General features: G+C 38.9%; 3 protein-coding genes across 8 annotated transcripts in view; 2 read left to right on the top strand and 1 right to left on the bottom strand.

The window, feature by feature from the left end:
* The window catches only part of LOC107227176 (RING finger protein nhl-1), a 35,967-nt gene extending 34,086 nt beyond the window's left edge, over positions 1-1,881 (bottom strand). For 2 of the 5 annotated variants that reach the window (XR_006902567.1, XM_046730153.1), the window contains exon 1: positions 1,793-1,881. The gene's annotated coding sequence lies outside the window, so the exon portion shown is untranslated. Of the gene's footprint in view, positions 1-1,734 lie in introns of all 5 variants that reach the window. The other 3 variants (XM_015668233.2, XM_015668234.2, XR_006902568.1) reach the window with 2 other exon arrangements.
* LOC107227178 lies at positions 23-19,111 on the top strand. The gene is made up of 7 exons (XM_046730163.1): positions 23-1,009; positions 8,357-8,534; positions 10,643-10,877; positions 12,203-12,368; positions 13,789-13,970; positions 14,873-14,986; positions 17,836-19,111. The coding sequence occupies exons 2-7, from the start codon at positions 8,395-8,397 to the stop codon at positions 18,058-18,060; spliced, it is 1,062 nt and encodes a 353-aa protein (XP_046586119.1). The 5' UTR covers positions 23-1,009; positions 8,357-8,394; the 3' UTR covers positions 18,061-19,111.
* Positions 19,112-22,866: 3,755 nt separating this feature from the next.
* LOC107227174 (5-hydroxytryptamine receptor-like) overlaps positions 22,867-23,143 on the top strand; it is a 54,796-nt gene continuing 54,519 nt past the window's right edge. For both annotated transcript variants that reach the window (XM_046730160.1, XM_046730161.1), the window contains exon 1: positions 22,867-23,019. The gene's annotated coding sequence lies outside the window, so the exon portion shown is untranslated. The remainder of the gene's footprint in view (positions 23,020-23,143) is intronic.

Genomic DNA, 23,143 nt, shown 5'->3' with positions numbered 1-23,143 from the left:
AATACATCGACTAAACCAAAGGATAACGTTGCTCAGAGGGATAATTGAAAATCCGTCCTTAGATTCGGATGAAGGGAGGGGGGATGATTCAAGCACCGTGTTATATCTTGAGGCATTTTCAGCCCCATTCAGGCGGTTGGATTAAAGTAAGGCGAAGGATATTAATAAGGACAATAAGAGAAACGCATTAAAACAAATTCCATAAGCGTTATATAATAACGTAGTCGGTATCACTGCGTACGGTAAACGTATATTAACAAGCGTATATACATCTACGTATATGACGTATACACGTCTATGTATAGGTATATTTTACACGGGTCTCGAATTTAGTCAGGGAGAGTCGATCCTTGAACAGGGTCGCGAGTATTAACCAACCGGTGAGCGTGATTGATTACTGATTAAATTATTACATATTTCTCACTTTATTTTCACGTCTTTTCACGATTTATTTATTTCTCTTTACGTTTCTCTTCCTACGACTTGAATACACCGCATAAATTTTCTCCTTTAAACTCTCGAGTATTTCCGTCACCGGTCACCGGTCACCGAGATATTTTAACGTCGTACCGCACGGTGTGGACTTATTACATTTTTTATTTATTTTATTTTTCCCGTCTCTTCTTCGCCGTTGACGTGGGATTTTTTTTTAATTTCTCTGTTAAACTTATCTTCCCGGTTTAGACACGGTTCAGGGATAAGTTCTAGGAGAACGATTTGAGGGAGGAATCCAAAAACGGGGATTCAAAAAAAAAAAAAAAAAAACACAATGTGCAAAAAAAAAAAAAATAAAAACTAGACGAATAAAAAAGGAAAAAAATATATATATGAGATACGAATAAAGGAATGGGAACGGTCAAGTAATTGGACACCGGGACGCAGAAGTAGCGGAGGATTCGGCAGGCTATATTAGAGCACGATACTTGCGACCGAGAGACGAGACGAGACGAGACGAGATGAGACGAGAGTTGCACGAGCCATTTTCGTACAGATTGCCTTGGTGGTGTAGGTAAGTGTAACGTGGAAGATGCCGATGCAGATTACGATTATCTAACACTTAAAATTATACCTACCGACCCGCAAGGAGGGGGAGTGAAAAAGAGTATAAAAAACATATTTCATGATAGCTGTATACACCAAATGGTAGCGTGTTTAATGCTCTTGATTAGATGTAAAGAAAATTGGATTTAAATTTTATTATACGTCAATATTTCGCTGAACGCGAATTTTTGGCGGAGATCAAATGACGAAAAATAAATAATAAATAAAGAAAGCATTGATAACAAACACCGCAGCTGTCGCACGATTTCACTGTGATATCCACGTGTATCCTTGACGCAGAAGGTCCTGAAGATAAATCCTTGAGCCTTGGGTTGTTCGGTTAGCAATCGCGGTTGCAGATTCGGATTATTACCGATTATTAGTTGACGGTGCCGTGTTTTTTTTTTTTTTTTTTCTTATTTTCGGTAGATCGTATATATTAGCACTTGTTAGAGACACAAACCATACTGGGATAATTTAACGAACAATAAGCGAACACAATAATATGAAGAATGGATCGAATGAACGATGAGAAGGGGGAATTAGAAGGCCAGTGCGTTGTAAGATAATCGAAGAAACTTTGCGAGACGATGAGAATACGTAAATTGACGAGTGACGGGAGTGAAATTTTGCGACGAAAAAAAAAAAGAAGAAGAAGAAGAAAAAAAAATTTTGAACGAGACGAAAGAATACCAAAGAACGAAACGGAGGAAAACGGTTATTCAAATTTGATTTCCAGGGTGGGACGCACCGCGTTTCGTCCGGGCCGGTTGGCCGCCCGTCCCAGAGTGAATGTCTCGACCCCTTGGTTATTTCTGGCCTCCTAGACCGGTTTCCATTCTCGTTTTTCACTAGGTATCTACTAAGACGATCCCCTGCCCTCCAACCCCCGCGCTTTTCCCGCTCGCGCTTTATCTTCTTCTTTTCTTTTTATTCTTCTTATTCTTCTGCCTCGCTCATTTCGAGAAAAATGGTCTAGCCGGATAAAAACGGCGAATCTACCTCCGCTGAATTTTTTTCAACAGCTTCAAATCAACAAATAAAATAAAAAATGTCTGAAAAATTACAGTTTTCTGCGTCGATTTCGAGGAGTCGTTTTTTCGATTTCTGCGGTTTTTAAACCCAGCAGGCGACCAAAAAATTTGAAAAGATTCTGGATAATCAAACACATCACAATATACGTGGAAGAATTTTCTCCAATTTTATAATACTAAACTCTGTTTTTTTAATCATCGATTCTTTCTTTAAAAAAAAATCATTTTTTAGTGTATAAATTTTTTTACAGTTATGAAAAAATTGACACGATTCTAACTCTCCGTTCTCTGGTTATTGAAAAAAAGTTTCAAAATTCGACCTGAAATACATTTGAAAAACAGTTTCATAATTCAACCTGAAATACATTTTTTCTTAAACGATAAAGTTTCACATTTTCGTCGAAAATCCATACATAATTCATTCTTCAGTTGTAGCTCTGAGACATGACAAATAGATGTAAACAATAGGATTTTATTACTGATTTTAGACAGACGCTTTTCTTTTTTACAGTTGTCACCTAAAAATTCTAAAAAGTGGAGCACCATTACGAAAACGGTTTGAATATCGCTACGATTACAAGAAAATATGACGTAAGTGTACTCGATGAAAAGTCTTATCGATCGAAATAAAATTAGTTGGGAATAACAAAATTTTTGCATTGTTACACAGTTGAAAAAATTCGGATTCAATGTAAAATAATTATATTTTGTTTGGTCCCTAAATTGATTTTAAACCTTTCAGAATTGAATCAGCTACGTTTAGCTAAGTAAAAAAAGTTTCTTCAACATATTTCGATGATTGATTGACACGATTCTCTATCTTTGAACTATTTGTAAGATATCTGACACTTTCCCGAATTTTTCTGAACTTATATCAAAAGTTACACGCATGTCAGTCACAGTGAATAAGTAATGTTTTTCGAGCTTACAACTTTGCGTTGATAGGTGCCGAGCTTTTATATTTCTTTTCACGACATTTAAGACCATTTTAGAAACATGAATATTTATTTCACCAGACAGAAAAATAATCTCAAATATCCTATGAAATTAGAAATTAGAATGAAACTGACACGCATCTTTTTTCGACTACTTTAGCTGCACTTTTTGGTCTAGAAAATGTACGTAAATGAAAGGAAAGTCTTCGATATATTTTTTCAGGTTGGTATTGAAACTGTCGACAAAACACGTCCCTTAAAAAAAATCTGATCAGTCGAACTTCAGTTGCGAATTTTTGAAATTTATGTCCACTGGAATACACAACTGTTCGTAAAAAGTTGACGTAAAAAAATCGGTTTTGCGTATCAGCAATACAACTAATTGTAACTGTATACATTCAAGAGAGTATTTTTTCTTGGAGGTGAGTCTACTTTTTCGAATCTGAATCAACCCTTTTTTCAAATTGATAAAATTCCATGAATTCCTTAGAAAAAAACAAACTTTTTCTTGAATGAAGAAAACGGTTTTGTTGCATTTTTCGAAATCAAACAAAACTTTACTTACTTTGAACGCGTTCTTGCTTTAGATTGAACGAAGGAATTTGAAAGGAATGCTTTTGTGCTGCAAACAACTGTCTTTTTTTTTCTCCAAGTGTAATTATTCAGGGTAATTAAATTCGCCGCTTCAACATTTCTTCAATTAAATAGGTTCTTAATAACATCGATTTATTACTTCAACAACATTAAATTATCACAATAGTTACAAGAAAATATAGTACAAGTTACCACAGTCATAAAGAATATTAATACGTGCCTGATTTTCCCGTTACAGTTATAGAAATTAGTTATTATTTTTCACCCAAGACTATATTTTTCCGCAGTTATCGCAATGAATGATAATATCGTCGTATGTTTTGCATGAAGGATGATCTCTAGTTTTTAATAAAATGTACAATACAACACACACGAATATTTTTAATTTTTTCCGAGGAGAAGGTATACGGTGAACTGGGGTGAAGGAAAGCCGAGCCCACCTACCATCGATTCGGTGGCGGTCAAACGATTTTTGTCATTTTTAAGGGTATTTTGACTTGAATCGCGTCTCATGATTTACCAATTAATTTTAGAGGAAAAAAAGTTGAATAATTTTTTGCGCGCTATTTTTTTCTCTACAACTTTTGTTTGAAAACTTTTTTCATATTTTCATCCAGTATCGATTTATCGCGATTTTTACACTCAATCGATTGTTTCAACCCTTTTCCTATGGCCATAAAACTTTTTAACATACATATTCGTGTTCGCCAGGTCAAAATCTATGATTTTCGCATACCTCACTTTGCCTCTACGTAAATTTGCCCATTTTCGACTTTTCGCTTGGACCAAAGCGCCGCAACACGCGTCTCTAATCGCATGGAAAAAGCTCGCAAGCTCTAGCCACGGAAACACTTTTGCCCGAATCTCAATGCCTCCGGAGTTCTGAGATCTTGAGTTCGCAAAAAAAAAAAAAAAAAGAAATGTAGATGCGAGTTAGTTTCGGTACTAATAACGCTTTATTTTCTCCTCTTTATCATTCCAGTATTCCACGAAATTGCAATTTTTGTTTCTACATTGTCTCCTTTTTTCCATAATTGTACCTTTAATTATTCCCTAAAGTTTAACACCGAGTCTAATTGAAATTTGCTCTCGTCGTGACAGTATCCATCGTCTCGTACGTGCGGCTTTACGGGACTCAGCAGCTGTCTTCAGACGCCACTTTTGAGGGTGTAATAATATTCATCCTTGCCTGGTGGTTTGTACATGACGAGACGAAGCGAACTCACAAGACTTACCGGAATACCGTAATTTCGGTCTTCAATGTTAACTTGGAAAAGTACACACAATTACGCTTGCGCACCTTTCCGTTTCTCATTTAACATTCACCGTATCGAACACGTTATATATTAGCGAGTGCTATATTAATTTATTCTCTGTCTTTCGTTTTAGCTCACATTTGCAACCTTTCGTGCAAGATGCGCATCCGCTACTAAAAAGGTCCACATAAATTTCCCTTGTTTGAAGTGAAATTTGGGCAAACTATCGTTATTTTTAAGTCAGAAACTCTTGTAAATCTTTCTTGTTTCAAGTCTGATTCCTGCGATTTTCTTTTGCTACGAACATAATTTGGACAAATTCTTTTATAAACTTCATGCAGCACGATTCAGAACACACGATTATTATCAATAGAACTACATTTCTCACGTTATTGTCGATATCGTAAATCAAAATGACAAAAATTAGAAAGAAACCATTACGACGAAGTCTATATTTTTTTTAAACTTCTTTCGTTGCATTAAAATCGCACAAGAAAGATTCTTTATTTTCTTTCTCTCCGTGTCTCTTATTCTCAAACAATTCCAGCTAAAAACTTTGCACTTCGTGACTTGACGGTGGCAGAGCTGAGACATTTCGACAAAGAGAGAAACAGAGAGAGAGAGAGAGAGAATGGCGAAAATGAGAAAGAAAAACGAGGGAGAAAATAGGAACGAAAACTTTTAAGCAGAAGAAAAAAGTGTGCCGTCTAGCCTCGGAGAGTTGAAGAGAAAGAGAAAAAAAAAAGAGGGAGGCAAATAGAAAGAGAGAGAGAGAGAGTCCTGCAGTCTCAAAATCCGGTTAATTTTCGCGAATCGAAAGAGCGACAGAAATCAATCCCTCGCGGCACTCAGCAAACCTCGAAGCTCGGCGGGAGGTAAAGAAACGCTCTACAAGCTTCAACACTTTGAGTCGGATCGAAGACTCCGTAAAGAACTAGGAGCTTGCGGTAGCTGGGAAAGGACGAGGGTTGTAAATAATTGCAAACGATTTGCGGGAATCAGGGTGAAAATTGCGCAGGTGATTTTCCGCCGGGATACAGCCCTGTCGGTTATTTTCACTGTTGGCTATTATTACGCTCATCACGGTGAGTAAGATGCCCGCGGTGTCTAAGTGATTCTTTCTGCTCTTGGCTCTTCTGCATAGTGTACTCATATTATATACAACATGCCTTGGATAGGAGGATAGTTTATAATTGCGAAGAGTAGTGCCCGAAGCCAGCTCTCGAGAACCCTCGCAAGCTAAAACTCGGAGAGGAAAGAGCGGGAGATTTGAAAGCTATCGGCCGATCGACGCGGAGTTGCGTCGCCGGTTTATCAACGAATTTATAACAAGATTGTATTCTGTGGTTTTTGGGGACGCTGATTACGAGTCTGAAGTCAGATTTAAAAAATTCAAGACGGCGGATCCAACATGGCGGACAAAAATTTCAAATTTAATCAAATACGGTCACAAAAACTTTATGCACTGGGTTTCGGGGTCGCTGATTACAAAGCTGAGATATCAGACTTCAAAAATTCAAGATATTAGATCCAATATGGTGGATAAAAATTTCAAATTTGATCGAATACGGTCGAAAAACTCTTGGAGGGGTTTTTTGGATCACTGATGGGGTTCACCGTACTGAATTTTCAAAATCTGATTTCAGATTCGTAAACAACGACCCCAAAAACTTATGATTTATGTAAAACATGTACATGTGTAAAGAGGTAACTTTCTCAGGATTGCACCATTTTTTTCAATTTTCACGATTTTTTTCAATCAACTTTTTTCTAACAACAATAATTTACGTTATATCGGAATAATTACTCCGAAAAAATCCGCAAAGAAACAAGTTGAAAATTGCTCTAAATAAACATGAAAAAAAAGTATATAAAATAGGTGTTGAGCAATACTTACTATTGTGACTCGAAGGGTTAATATATGTAAGATAAAAGTTGATCAGTACTTCGATGTACGTATGTAAGAATGTACGTGAATAGATGCGAGAGTCAGAGACGGCGAAGAAAACGCGGTTCGTTTATTTCGCTCGACAAAATTTTCGGCAGGCGATTTTCGACGGTCTGAATTTAAAAAGTTTCCAAATTCAAAATCAAATAAACCGCAAGAGACAAATTGAGTTTTGGCGATGTCAAAGGAAGAAAAATAAATTTGAAAATTTTTACAAATCCATCGTAACGATACCAACGGTCTTGTTATTTCTCGGAGGTGTAAGAAAGTTTCGCAACTCGATGCAAGGTAACCTGCAACGCTTATTGTTCGAGTGAGGGAAAACGGCGAAAAGGTGAGCTTTTCTATGCTCCGCACGTAACCTCGTTGCCCATTCTTCGTTTCAGGGATATTATATATTTAGAGAAAGAAAAAAAATAGACGGCAACAGCAGCGCAACAACAAAGCTGACCGCCTCAAAGAACATCTCTGACAGGGGTCGGTATGCTATGCTCAGCGTTAAACGTTACACGGTGCCTATATTCACCTTTCTCGAGGTTCTCCGTCTGCATGCCGAAAACTTTTCGGGGTTAGAATAAGCGCCGAGCCACCGTAAACCGAGGGTCGCGACCCATAAAGTATCTTCTGTTCTGGCGATTCCCTCGTTTTTTTTTTTTTTTTTTTTTTTTTTGCAACATTGCAATATCGCAAGCAGTTTACGCCATCGTTTTGCACCGCATCGTCAGATAGAACCTTGAAATATTACGAATGAAATTCTGTCGTCGTTCCAATTGCAGGGTAGAAAACCTATCTCGGATCCGGATTTTCAGAAATTGAAAAATGTCATCGACTGATCGAAAAAGGTTTTCGGAATCGAACCGTGTGAACGTGGAATATTAACATCGCCTGAAAAAATTCGGATGCACCATTTGACCCAAAAAACTTTTCAAAAATTTTAACCATATATGCATATAGACAAATACGTGAGAGATGTTTTGATTCATTCGTTATACGAAGCCCTTAATTATCAGTGCGAAAGCGGAATTTTTTCACATAAGCAAATCGAGATGGAAAGTTAGTTACGGTGATAAATTTTTTCTGCTTCATCGGAGATAAAGTCATCACTTTTTGATGGTAGTCGGTATACTTGAAAATGTAGGTATGTTTTGAAAATTGTAAAGCTCGCACTCAAGAAATAATAATATTGCGATACATACGTCGAAAATGAGTTACGTATTATTACGTCTCAAGTCTGTGGTATATTACATATATACATGTATTGCGAAAACCACTCGCGAAAACTAACAGCAAGTACTTTGAGCATACTCACAGTTGTATATGCACGAATTGAGTGTAGAAATAAGTTTCGGAATCCTATAAACGACGTCTAAAAATTCCGAAACTCATCCCGGTGGTTCAGAATCATCGGCTCGGCACATTTTTGCAATAAAGAACGTTTACTCACACGTTGACACTCGACTTGGCCATCGTTTTTGTTTATAAAAATTGTAAAACCGAATTGAAATTTCACACGATGCGTCTAATTTTGCACCCGATACTTTTTTCCAGGCAGCTGAAACAGCAGCGAGAGAAATCAGACTTGCAAAATGGGGGACGCGAAGGGAAAAGCTAAGAAGTCGTCGAAAGCGAAGGAGAAGACGGAAAAGAATTCAAGGGCGCAAAATACGAAGCTGGTTTTAACGGAGTCGGAAAAGGAACTGGGAATCAGAATTATTCAGCCAGATCAGTAAGCCCGTTTTCGCCAGGCCTCTGTGCTCCGGAATTCAGGATATTTTGATTATACCGTGGTAACGTAGCTATTCGGAATACGGTGCGTAGGAATTAGGCAAATTGACGAGATGATGCGAGGCTCTGTTAAGCCTGCGTAATGACAACAGACGCAGGGCCAAGTAAACTGAGGGGCTTGAAAGCGAGACCCGTGAAACGAACAGACAGACGGACAGGCGGCCCTGGGCTAAATGCAGTTTTAGAATTCTTTCCGAAGGTAAAGGACGATTGGAAAAAGTTGGGCTTGACGTGTAGAGAAAACGTAGGGATGGAGAAAAGGAGAGTCTCGTGGCTTTTCACGAACCTTTGGCGAAGGAAAGAACGCCGCTTCTTTCATATATGTACCTTCGATCGAAGTAAACGGTGATTTGTTTCCCTGCTTGCGACATTAAAAATAGAGAAACAGGAATACGTATATTTTCACATTTTTCTTTAAGCTCCCGCGAGTGTTTTTCCCCCGCCCCGATACGTGCTTCTCAAATTCTATTCTCTATTTCTAGATGGACGAAAAATATACGATGAAATGAAAAAGTTGATATTTTATATCGTACTTGTATACTTTTTACATTCTATGTATACACCGGATTCGCGTAGGTGTTTATTTTCTCGCAATATTCTCACGCGTATTTTTAGACGACGCGTCCGCAGAAGTCTCGAATCGACCGTTTACTCAACCCTGGAAATTAAATTCCGACTTCCGCAGGGTTGTAATAATAATATTAACAACAACAGCGATGCTCACGAATGTCATTGCTGCACTCACGTTCGATAGATTCAAGAGCTCCGGTTCGTTTGAAATAGTCTTCGTGTTTAGTTAATCGGTAAATTTAGACCGAAACTGTACGTGTATAACCAGTCATGCTTAAAACCCACGTAGGTGGGTCTGTAGGTCGAATGACGCAAGTACCGCCCGCCTTAAAACAGGAAAATGCTTCAACTTTCGTCATTTTTTACGTCTCATGTAGGTGCGGATACTCTCAGCGTTCGCGTAACCGCAAGACCGATAATGGAAAAATATGTCTGAATACCGGAGTATTGCAAGCCCGCAGTGCTTGTCTCGATACTGTGCAGTACGGAATATCAAGCACATAGGTATTCAGACCCTACAACAGAATCCTCAAAAGCTTGCGGAGGAAAAAAAAAGGCCGCCAGAAAATATCTGTAAACGTTCGAAGTTCTGATCTCCAACTTTGTCGAGAAATTCATCGCCAGATTTTTCTCCAACTTGGAGAAAATTAGTGATGGATCGATTTTTCTACCGCGATAATTGAACGAGGAGACGTATAACAGCGTTCGCGGTTGATTGGATTGAAATTGAGTTCAAGATCGATGGCTCTTTTCTTTTTAAAATTCTTTTTTCACCAAAGTACGAGTTGATTCTTCTCAGGTTAAAGGTTTTTGCTTGTAAATGTATAAGTGACTGTCTTGCAGGCGTTGGAAATATGCGGTATTACATCGGTACGTTGGCATTATTTTACTCGTCTCTCTATCTCCCTCTTCTGTCAATCTTTTACGTAAGCTCGTCAAGTCTTATAAAATGGAAGATTTCGCAGCTTGATGTAATAAAGGTGGAAAATTGTTAAACGTAACTAGTCCTGCTAGTATAGTGATGTGCAAACGTCACGTGGAGTGGCTCGATGCCAGAGTATCTAATCTTGAAATCTTGAATCCAGAGTTGAGAGATCCAACCTTGGCTTATGTAGGCTGACGAAATTTCCGTCAGCCGGTGCATTCTATAAATATATGATCTTGTGCGTACGCCTATCTATACAGTAACGCGTTTCTCGTTCAACCTTCGCCGATATTTTCACAAGAATATTACCATACGTACCTATGTTTAACACGCTCCGGCCACGCCGTTAATTCAGCCTAAGTTTCCATCTCGCGCTGCCCCGATGTACTAAAAAAAAAGTTTCAACCAACGTTCGTCGAATTCATCGACTGTGCAACGTTTTTTCGCCTGATTGATAAGAGGACGATCTGTATGATCGGTAACTCGTTCAGAGGCCTCACCGGCGAGGTGAATGACAGTCAAACGAACTTAAGATGAACTTTCAACTTGTCCAGGAAGGCCATTGACGCCATGACGCGCTTGTACGCCGTACCATCCGAAAAGCTCCGGGTGTGGACCGCCTGGCTAACGAAAGTTGGTGAAAAAGCCGAGGACTGGCAATGGTGGTTACGGGCCCAGATTCGACTCACAGCGAGGATCAGCAAGGGTCTTCAGCGCGCCACTGCCGCTTTGGAGGGGGATGAAAATGGGACATTGGATCATGGAGATGATCTCTTTGAAGAATCTGAGGTATCGTTAGCAAATAAGCGGTGACAGTACCGGATACAGATTCGTTATCGACGCTTCACTTATTATTAGCCAAGACACAAACCTTTTTATGGAATGTTCTAGAATGAGGAGATATCCCCTCTCCGACTGACTGATTATATCGATCGTCGGATCATTTCGTCGCTCTATCTTAATAGCAATTTGACCTGCCTTACCATAGTTTCAATCTTTATCGGGCAAAATCCATCGATCTTGTTTGGTGAAGGATTCATGTCGCTAATGCAGTTGCGGGATTTTACCCGATGATCGTCGAAACTATGGTAAGGCAGAGCACAATGCCGAGCGATTTTTCCTGATAAGAGTGAAAATTGTGGCAAGGAAGAGCAAATTGCCAGTAAGGTAGAGCAACGAAATAATCCGATGATCGATAAGGTCAGTCAATCAGAGTGGAGATCTCCATCCACCTACAAAAATTGTAGAGAAAAGTTCGTATCTTGGATAAGCGAAGTGTTGGTAACGGATCTGTATTCAAAACAACCTGTTTCGAGAATATAGTATGTATGTAGTTGGAAACACCGTTAGGGAATCCCAGATGTGCTCCATAGTCATGTAAAGCAACAGAAGCGCCGGAGCTTGGGTTCGGAATGTACGAAATTCCAACCGAACGAAATTTGTTTTTTCCCGTAGAACCTTTGTCATATTTTCTACTTATACTCAAATGACGCTGTTCCAATTGGAATTTGAGTAATAATTAGTTGACCTCACTACGTCACAGTCTCAATTGATGAACAAGAGATACATTTGCCAATGTTTTGGTCTGGCGTTTGTGTTTCCACAGACACTGTTAAAATGTCCTAGCAGGGGAGTTTAGTGAAACTGTATATAATATGGAAGATTTATAGTTTGTACCGGCTGGTTAAATCGAGACATTGAACCGAATTGAAACACGTCGGAGCTTCTCGCGGAGTTTATTTAGAATTCGAGTGAAATCTTCCGACATCTTATACCGACCGCCGACGCCGATTCAAAACTAGACAACAACTTACGCAAGGCAATATTTTACGCGAGAGTAGCTGTCCAGGAAAGATTCCTGAAATAAAGTTGGAGAACGAGAAGTAATAATAATAACAATAATAATAATAATAACGAAAAAGAATAACGTAGAGATATATCTGGACTCGTAAACATAACGTTTAACTGTTTGACTTGCCTCTTGACACGGCCAAACGACAGGATCTTAACACTTTCGACTAAGGATTATACAAGCTTAAAAGTGACGATGGATCCACCGTTGCTGCGGCATAACTGTTTCAACAATCAAATTGTAATTGTTTGTATTTCGAAAGGAAGAAGATACCGTGGCGGTCGATGATGGCCAAGGTGAGCCGGAGAATCCACCAAAAGTCAGCTCCACTCCACCTGAACCAGAATCGACTCCGATAGTAGAAGAGGCGCCAAGTACAGAAGAGACACCAAAAGACACCGAGAAAGCAGCGGAAAATCCAGGTGAAGGTGCAATTTTGCGAGAAAAATAGCAACTGTAGACGGTCGAGTGACTGGAACCGTTTCGAATCCAAGGAGAAGATGTAGAGAGCGCAGAGATGGGGTTTCTGTTTCGTTTTCCAAAGTTTGTACATATCGTGGAACTGTTCGAAGCATATTCTTTGTGTTGGGGAGAAAGAGAGCTGTCACCTCCCGAATAATCCGTTCTCGAGACGTGACTCCACGAAATACGAAATATGAAATATTCGAGTTTGCGTTTCCTTACTCAAGAGTTTTTACCACTTTTCTATTGTAGGCATGTGCATGGATGTGTTTTCTTTCGTTGTACCTAAACGCGGTGAACAGAAACAGGAAAAATGACTTCGGAAAAAGACGTTTCGGCTTTATCATATTCGGAGAAGTGCCGAAAGAAAAAACGACTTCCCGACATGACACGGATATCTGAAATTTTCATCTCAGCTTTTTTGGTTCTTCTTGGAATCGGGATTCTTGCAACGGCCCATCAGCTCGGTCGTATCTGATATGCATATAGCACAACCATTTCGCAGAACGTGCTGGGGATTTTAGACAATGTTCAAGGTTTCGGTCCGTACGTTGAATTGGTTTTGAGCGTTATTTAAATGTTCGACATCTTTTATGTATTCGGCGTTTCTTTTGTTATGATTACGAAGAACAAACATGAATTCATTGTACGAACAGTTCCTGCGAAAGCTTTCGCCCTGTGATTTCCGATATGCTTCACACATTCGTGACACTATCGAGCTGCCGAAGGAGGTTGGCTAGCCTGCGAGAATCGGTACTTTTTGGTAATTTCATTGGAATGTAGCCGTGCATTGAGTATTTATCAAATCATCATATTCTCAAGCTTCCTTTTTAGAAAGACGAAAATATAAAATACTAAAATTATAAACAAAAGCCCAGATACCCAAGCTTCGTTTCAAATCGACTCGGAATTGTTAAAAATCCGACAGATATTCAATAATTCAGAAATGGTTTTAAATGAAGCAATTATATAATTCCAGTATTTTCAAATATATATTTATCACAGATTACGAATATAATAATTCCAATAAATACTAGATGCACGACAATGTAAAATCGATAAAAATGATCGATATTCAGTCCACCAACCGTTTTCCTCGAATAATCGGCAATAGATTAGAGAAATCGACTCGATTATCGTTAATGAAAATTAAACAGCGGAAAGAAGCATGATTTTCTTCCCTCACAGAACAACGTCGTCATATTATTCCGTAAAATTTCCTCACGTTCCCTAACCTTTCGCCGAGAATGTCGACTCTATCCACGATTTACAGATTTCCTCAGGCTGCAGGTGTTAATATCCCAGATCCTCAGTCTGCCATATATATCCGTAGGTCAAATGAACCCAGAAATTTGTTCTATTTTTCTATATATTCTTTTTCCCCAGAAGGTGAGTCCGGAGACACGGTGACGAAAAAGGGCGCAAAAGGGAAAAAGGCAAAGGTGAAAAAGCAGGGTAAACTGGAACGGAAAATGGAGTACAAGGAAGGGTTTTGGCCGCTCGGGGTTCGCTGGGAGCCCTTCTCCCATGCCGGAAAGTGGAAACCACCCCCTAAACGACAACCCGACGTAAGTGTCTCGTCCCTGTTCAATCCTCCTCCCGTTCCCTCGCTCCTACGCATTCCATCTACATCGAAGCCCGAAGGGACGCGGAGCTCCTTGGCCCGTCTGGTTTATTGGTTCGAAGACGGTCCTCCGTCACGCTCCCACCCTTCGGAGATCTAAACAAAGTCTCATTCCCGAAGAGCCGTTGCCGGATTCTCTACCGGTCCGGTGAACCCTGCCCGTCGCTTCCGTCCGGCAATCAGGATGATCCTTCGCATTTATTTTAGAAATTTATTGAGGGATCTTCACGTGAAAAAGTCGCATGTGTGTAATATTCGAGAGTTGGTGACTCAAATTTTAAAGAAAATTAATTTGTAATAAGCGAATGGAAGGTTCTTTGTTATTACCAGGAATTTATCGAAGTCACTGAAATCGCATTGGAATTACTTAAAAAATTCGGAAATCATGGTAATCGTTCTGATCTTTGTGGGGAACGGCAAATGGTTTCGATTCGTCAACGCTGCATGTATAGGCGATTCTATCTTACAATTAGCACCTGCTTTCGTTGATTTTCAGTGAATCTGTACGATCGACAGTAAATGAGAATGCTCTGGAACGTTTGGAAATCATTTGAAATCAGTTTTAATGTGCGAAATGAGTGGAAATCAATGAAAGTTACTTGACGAGATATAAGAATTCAAGAAAAGTCACTGGTAGTCAATGTCAATGAATTATGATCGTATGTTCGATATTCAACCAAATGGTCTCTTCGTTATGAGAAATATGGGCTAGAGCGTTTAAGCTTTCGATTGGAAAATTAAACCTCTATAACTGTAGGAATATATTCGACCTTCGGATTCCATGTTTTAGAAAATTCCATTTATCTGATTTAATATCTTTTTTCCTCCCTTGTTATTATTGTACAGGAAATACCGATACCCAGAACCGAGGAGGAGATGATTGATTTGATCAGAAAAATCAGACATCAAGGAGTGGTTTATCGGAGCTTGTACAAACACTGGTCTCAAACTGCCGATCAAGTAATTTAAGTTCTACGTTTACACTCTGAAACCGAAATTATTGACCGGAGAAATTCGAGTTGAACAGAGATGGGCGATGTTGGTAGAAAACATTCTTGGTGAAAAGAAGCGCGAAAATGTAAAAAATTGTAGCTACAATTGTAGTAAGAAAAATGAGCGCGAAAATTTCAAATTCCAAATTATCATCACTGTTAAAAGTGAGTAGAAAATATGAGAATTTTACGTAAATTGAATCAGTTAAATGTTCCAACTGACAGCGAGAAATTTAGTAGAAAATACAGATATATTATCAAACTTAGAAACGTTTATTTACTTTTTACACATAATAAGGTATCGACGGATGTTTATGCAGAAATTTAATTTATTACCGACTTGACGATATATCGATTTTGAAAAACGTCGATCGGAAACATCGATGTCCCCGTAAAAAAAAAAACATCGATCTACATCGCCCATCCCTAGCGTTAAAGCCTCCACTCGCGTTCGCGGCTCAAAGAGGGTGTAGAAGTAAAAATCTCGAGTCGTAAGTCTGCTGTTTCTGGTTCAATATTGAGTCTTACATCGAGGCGGCCTCCCCTCGTAAGCTTGCAAGCTGTTATTCAATCGACTATTATTATTTTCTCATTTAAATAACGGAAGCAGCTATACGAGGAACCGACGCACGAAAAATTTATACGTCCCGTTTTATCCCCTCTCTTTATATCATCTACGTCATGTGCTTGCATAAATTTTTATCAACGAGAAATTCTTTCGTTCAAATTGTCTATTCACGAGCTGAAACGATATGTACGTCGAAGGGTTCGAAGTTTTCGCTTTGTAAATTTATACCGTTTCTCTCCTATCGGTATACATTCGTATGTATAATATTCGCGTCTCTGTGTGCTACGGTAAGTGTTTCTTTTTAATAATTTAGAATGAGCGAGAGTCCCCGTGCGACTATTTTCAAATTTGTATGCACTTACATCTTTACTCGGAGTATCATCTTTGCTCAATTTTTCAGAGATCCAAGTTACAGATGAACAAACGGTATGGAAACTCGACGGTTGCTTCAGGGACAATTGTTTTTCCCCTTCTTCGTTCTTTGACCCTAAGTTTTTTCTTGACGTAAATAACAGACGATGAAAGATTCAAAACCGGCTCTTCAACTCGTTGTATTTGCATATTATTTTTCATCTAGTGTTATTCAACTAACTTGTTGTTAATTTGTGAATGTCTCATATCACAAGGAATAACTCAAATCTATTTCACAATTTTCTGATTGTTAAATCGTCAGAATCATAGCACCGATCTTTTTGTTGATGAAAATAAGACCATTCTTTTCGGAATTCTTAGAGACTTGGATTTTTTTTTTTTGTGAAAATCAGAATTCTGAAAAATATATCAATCTTGACATTGAACTGTGTAAAAATGTCTTTAATGTACCTTCAAAAAGTTGTTTTTCGTTATATTGTGTGGACCAATTTTTATCTCAATTTAATACGTTCTTCGGAAAATTTTCAGATTCTTACGTCAAAGTACTTACGTCCTCCATGAGTTTGGAAATTCACGGTATCCCATTGAAAAAAAAAAAGAATAACGAGTCTTGATTTCAGTAAGTGTGTAAATTTAGCAATTAATCCGTTGACTGTTGAATTACCTTCACGTTCATTGATTTCGTATGCTTAACTCTGTTAAGCTCTACCGAATATTTCAGTGTATCTGTACCCGGAAAATTGCTGTAAAAGCTACCGCCGTGAATTTTCAGGTTTTTACCCCTTCCCTCAACGTCACCAGAGCATGCATGGCTTTGCTTTATGCCGGTAACGTAGGAGGGGAAAATCGACAATTCGCGAAGGTAATTCAATAGTCGGTTGATTAATTCCTAAATATGCAGGGAGGGGGGTCGAGAAAAAGTTGCGCAGATGACAAAAAGTTAGTTGAAGACAATTTTTGTTGGCGACATTTTTGAAAGGTCACCCGGTCGACTCCAAGGATCAAAAAAGCAAGTCTTTTTCTCTGGAACAAAAATCACTTTTCATTCGTAAACGCCAATTTTATCCGGTTTCTTGACGTTCGGTATGAAAATTGATTCGCTATGCTTTAGAAAAACGGGTACATAAGTGCTGAAATGGTTTCTTTTATCCATTTTAAATTGATATTGTGCTCTTATTCAACTCCCGAAATAAACTGTAGTAGCGTTCTCAAACTGTTTGAACCCCTTTTACAGATTTGCATAAAAAATTGATACAAATTTAGAAGGAACATAAAAAATAATAACTGAGAAAAAAATAGAAAACGACAAATGAAAAAATGTAAAATGTGTAAATGTAAATCTATCTAGCTTTTCGAATTAAATTTCGCTGTTATTATAGTGTATTATGTAACAAGGGAATAAAGTCGAGGTTTATTCCCGCGGGTGGGTTTACTGCCCAGTATTTTATTTCCGATTCAACTCTGGCCGCAATATTTATTTGAAAATTGGGACTTTTAAATTGGTCTTATATTTCCCGAACATCCAAATCAGCGGGAAAAAACGACTCTTAAATAAATATTTCGGCCAGAGTTGAATTGGAAACAAAATTCTGGGTAGTAAATCCACTTGCGGGAATAATCTTCGATTTTATTCCCTTGTTACAATGATAAATTGATCATATTTCCCGCAAAACGTGTTTTAGTGAAAAATATGCCACTTTCGTCCCGTTTTTGAGTTTAAAATAAAGTTAACTTTATGATTGAGTCGGGAATAAAAATTCTTACTCTGTCCAAATCTGTAATTATACCAAACCCTCTAAATATTGTGAGAAAAATAAAACTCCCGGAGCTTTAAAGGCTAATACGACGCGACGTTTTTCATCGATTCTGTTGTACAGACGTTGAGAGAAATCCTCGGAAGAACCGTGTTGCCAACTAAGCTCGTCCACCCGAATGGCGAAGAGGTTCCGTACAGTTTCAGCCTCGAAACTGATCCGGACATCGACTACGCGATCGAGCACGAGGACGAGGAGGTCCTGCCGGCGGATCCTGGGAGGGAGAGGATCACCCACGATTTTGTACACCTGTACTTCAACCTGTCGGACAAACCGGGGAAAGGATGAAAGTCCTGGCTGTGACGTAAATCCGGTTCGACGTGACGTCGAGCATCAAACGATTGGCTGACGGGTGTAGGGCGGCTTTTTTTTTTCTTTTTTTTTTTTTCATATACCTTTTTTTCCCGCCCGCGAGGATCCTGCAGGACTGCGATCCTAATTCGGTTGATTTTCTCCGCAGCTTTAGCTTCACCGTGGGGAGAGTGTCGGTCTCTTGATAGACGCGCTTCTTGGTTACAAGCCGCAGTTACACCGACAAAACCCCCGATAAAACGGAGCTTAAAGGAGGGAAGATGAAGAATACTGGTAGAAATTTTCCTCGTGAAATTTTCTGCATAGTTTCGTGAAAAAATTTCAATATACCGACCATTATGTTGCAGATTAATTTTTTCTGATAAACGCTGTCCGACGAAAAAAATTGATATTAGAAAAAAAAACTCGGTTATTGCACACGTAGAAATAAATTTATCTTGTGAATTTTTTCAGAGAGCATTCGAGTAATTTTTTGGGTAATGATTGGAATTAACTGCAGGATTTGCGGAGAATTTCTTTTGTTTCTTTCATCAAAAGTATTGTATTCCGTTGAAACATTTCGACACGATTAATACCGTAATTTTCTTCCAGCCCATAAATTTTCTCTGAATAATAAACTTGAAAATTCAGTGTAACAAGGTTTGAGTGATGATTGCGGCGTTTATCTTGAAATAAATTTCAAATATATATAAATTTCTCACCCAATATGCAAGCGAAGAATAATGAGGAAAAAAAGGAGGGGGCAAAAAAAAAAAAAAAAACAGAGGTTAGAATTCAAATGGAGAAGCGTAGAGATAAGAACGTGACTGCTGGATGGTCGCTGCCGATTACGCGCGTTTTTTCTGCCTCCGTGAATATAGCCAGTGGTCTGAATTCACCCCGAGAGTTCGGCGTCCTATAGCCCAACATCCGGAGATCAACGCGGCGATCATTAAGCTTCGAAAAACTGCCGCCACGGCGTCCCTTGAGGCTTGGAAAAAGAAAAAAAAAAAAAAAACAACGCGTTGGATTTAAATTTCGGATCGTTCCGAGAGCCTCCCTTGTCATTTCGCTGCTCGCGCAGTTCCGATTCCATTTACTAGTTGTTGGTAAAAGCTCCTCGCACGCTCGATGACCGTCCACGAATTCGTCGGACAGAATCGAGACACCCACGCGAGATTTTATCACGACAGAAAGTGATCGTACTTTCGTACTTAGCAAAAGAGACGTTGAACCGAAGAACAAACGGCTTTAGGCTGGCCATGAGCCAGCTCTCGAATTTCCCCGTTCTCACACTGCATGTTCCCCAAGTTCATGGAGACAAAAAGGAATAACGTCCAATTCGAATTTCGAACTACAAATTTAGATTTTTGATCAACGATTTTAAGACTCTCGAACACCGTATTACGTGATAATACGATGATTTTTTTTTATTTTGAACCACTGTAATCGATCCACTGTTACAAATTTTGGAAGTCTGACCTTGGATTTGTTATCTGTGACCCCAAAAACTTCTGCTAACAAATTTATACCAAAATCGGAATATTTGCAGATTTTTTCGACGCCATATGGCATCGCCATTTTGGACTTTCAAATCTGACTTCGGATTCGTGAATAGCTAACTAACAAACCGACCAGTAAAAATTTTCATCAAAATCCAAATTTTTTTTAGTTTTTTTTTCAGCCTATCGAATAAGCCAAATTTAAATTTTGTAAATCCAACCTTAGATTCGTGATTAGCGACCCAAAAAAGCTCACTGTACCAAGTCTCATTCAAATCCATCGTCTGTTTTCAGGATATCGAACATTTTCATTTGATATTTTGGAATTTTGTTACTTGAATAGCTGAAAAAGTACCAAATCGATCAAAGCCAAAATCTAATGTGCTCTAAATTTGGAAAAGCCACTTCAAAAAATTGATCACACATGTATACATACATGCACACACACACAGAGACATCCATCTGAAAATGATTGGAAGTGATTGTATAAACTTCAAACCGTGGAGATCTAAAGAAAACTCTATTTCTCATTCCCGGGGTGATTACAACAATTTCCTCGTTCCTCTGAAAACAGAGAATCGAGGGAAGTTACAAAAAGTGGAGGCGTAAAAGAAGGAATTCGATTGCACGGGTGAATGATTGAAGACAAGAAATTGAAATCATAAAACACTTCATTTTTTGTGTATTGAAAATTTTCCATACCTGCGAACTGAATTTATTTTCGGCTGTTGTCGGGAGAAAATTTATTTTTTCAAACTCAGCTACGAGTTAATCGTACTCGATTACTCGTCATCTTGTTGATACAAAGGATGCGCAATTTTCGTGATACTTCCTGATTTAGAATTCAGTGTCGTTGAATGTCAAGGCTAATCGATAATGTTTGGTTTAAATTCTTTATCGCGCTAAATTTACCAGCGAATTCGAATCTCAGTGACCGAATGAAAATATAATCTCGCGTCTATGCGAGAAATGTTAAAACGAGGGCAACCATGTGAAATAAAAAATTAAGATTATCGTTACTTTTGATACATGTTTTCTTCCTCTGTCCCTGTAATCTCTCAAAATTCATACCTATAGATAAATATTACGAGGTCTTTCAACAGCTTTACGTAAGATTAATTCGGTTCCCTGTAACTTAAAACTGGTAAAATTTGAATAAGAATCGCAAAAGCAAAAAATGCGGCTTCAATTTTCTCACGTCTGGTTCTGCTTTGAGGAAATCGAATGACACTAAAGTCCTGATGAATTTTTCTACAGTACTAATCGTCGAGTGTTTTTGAAATGCTACTTAATTTTTGATTCGGAGCGATTAAGACAGCACGAAAAAAACATGGAGGGGTCGAAAATTCAGGCGGTTGATTTTTCGCGACGAACGAAAGGAGAAAGGAGAAATATAAAAGAACATCGAGGCGTAAAATTGAAATGATAAAGGACTCGGGGGAACTTCCGGTGAGACATGGTGTACATTTATTCGGGGATCATGGGCAAAGTGGCACGATGTGACGATTATGTCCGGAGTTTCGGAGTAATTTAGGACGGAGGTTGAAGGGTGGGCTGCTAACGAGGGTGAGAGAGTGTCCGCCTATACACTGAAACTTGTGTTCGGGAAATCAGGGGCCGTTTTTCCCACGGATTCTCTACTTCGGGCGTGAATTAACGTCTCCGTGGAATGTTCCTTCCTCATAACCGTGACAACAAGTATCATACAAGGAGAGCCGACAAGCGGGGAAAAGATCGAAGCGCCGGCATAGATCGCGTAGGTATATTTTACTCGATGTGTTCGCCAAATTCACTCCCGCGAAACTTTTGCTCCTCTATTGGAACTCCTTCGAGTGGATATCCTTGGAGGCTGTTCCAACGAGTCTTGCCACCCTCTCGCCTAAATATTATACATACACTCGGAGGCCTGTGAATAAAAGAAACAAAGTAATGTGAAAAAAATTAAAATATCAAACGGTAACAGAAATTCCAATCCCACCTGATCAAAGCCTGTCAACGAATTCCGTAAATATTATCTACGACTGCCTAGTTTCACTCGTCACGCTCAGCTGCGCTCCAAAATCCATCTATGTATTATTGGAATCAACTCTTGATGTCTGTAACGAAAATCTCGATCATAGTAATGACGCAACAATGAATGGGAATAATTTGAGTCTCTATAAAACGGATCAATCGCTTCCACTTTGGCCGCTATTTTTTATCGAACCGAAAATGTGGAAAGTTTCAAAGGCGTATAAGTAGGCAGAAAAGTTGATGCTATATGATGAACATGTTGCAATATTATGAAAATATTATGAAAGCCTTTTGTTTTCACTCACCTTTTACGTTTATTTATTGCTGTCCAAGCAGTTATCGTAGTTTGTTGGTGAATAAATAGATGGATATCTAATAATAGATTTTGTCACGCCGTTGCGCCATTTTTTCGTTATTACATAGATTTCCATTAGGGAGATAGCTTTTCACTTTTAATTATTATAAACTTCTTAAAATTGTTATGTTTTCATTTGTAGTCTTAGACAAAACGCGACTAGACTTTGTTCAACAAAAAAATGTAGATTCTGAAATTTTAGTACAAAGAACAAAAATCTGCAAGGTGAGCGTCCCAACGTTCACGAAAGGGTTAAACTGTGACAATTCTTTTTGTCGTGGAAAATTACGAATTTCGATTATCAGTTTACACGTGCTGTATTTGAAATAATTAAGTAAGCAAATAAATTTGATATTTTTTAAAAACTTAGAAATACTTCAGAGACCACGTGGCACGAAAAAGCTCTGCATTCGTTACCGAAAAATTATTTAAACGAACAAAAATCTGCAAAGAAGAGGTGAAAGGAAAAGAGTTAATCTGTCACAATGCTTTTTGTCGTGAAAAAGTACGAATTTCGATTATCAGTTTACACGTGCTATGTTTTAAATAACCAAATAGCAAATAAATTTGACATTTTTTAAAAACTTAGATATACCTCAGAGACCACGTGGCACGAAAAAGCTCTGCATTCGTTACCGAAAAATTTATTTAAACGATCAAAAATCTGCAAAGAAAAGGTGAAAGGGGAAAGGAAAAGGGTTAAACCGTTGCAATCAGACGGAACGATCGGCTCGATCAGTGGCTCGTAGATCGACGCGAGAGCGCATCGAGATCATAGATCACGGGTGGAACACGCGACGAGCTTCTATGGCGCAGGCGCCCCCTTTCCGCCTCCCTTTCTCATCCACCCCCACCGGTTGGTCGACGGTTCGCCAGCGTGACTAGGCAGCAGGGTTCGGGGGATTCGGCAGACAGTGCCACTCCAGGACTCCGGTGCTCTGGTCCAGTTGGCTCCGCAGACGTCGGCTGCACCCCCGACTAGCCCTGAGCGGCGACGCCTCGACTCGACGGAAACCGGAAACCCTCGAACCGCCTCAATTAGACTTCCCACCAACGACAAAAGTTCCGCGCTAAAATCCTCGCCCGGTATTTAAACCGCCGTCACGTCACCTTTGGATAAATTGATTTTCGACAGGCAATTGGACTTTAATTTTTTGTTTTTTTTTTTTTGTTTTTTTTTTTAAATTTTATTCTTCTTTGCTCGATTATT

Source organism: Neodiprion lecontei, chromosome 2 (assembly GCF_021901455.1).
Source record: "Neodiprion lecontei isolate iyNeoLeco1 chromosome 2, iyNeoLeco1.1, whole genome shotgun sequence".
NCBI lineage: Eukaryota > Metazoa > Arthropoda > Insecta > Hymenoptera > Diprionidae > Neodiprion > Neodiprion lecontei.
This window is presented reverse-complemented; position numbering and strand designations above follow the sequence as displayed.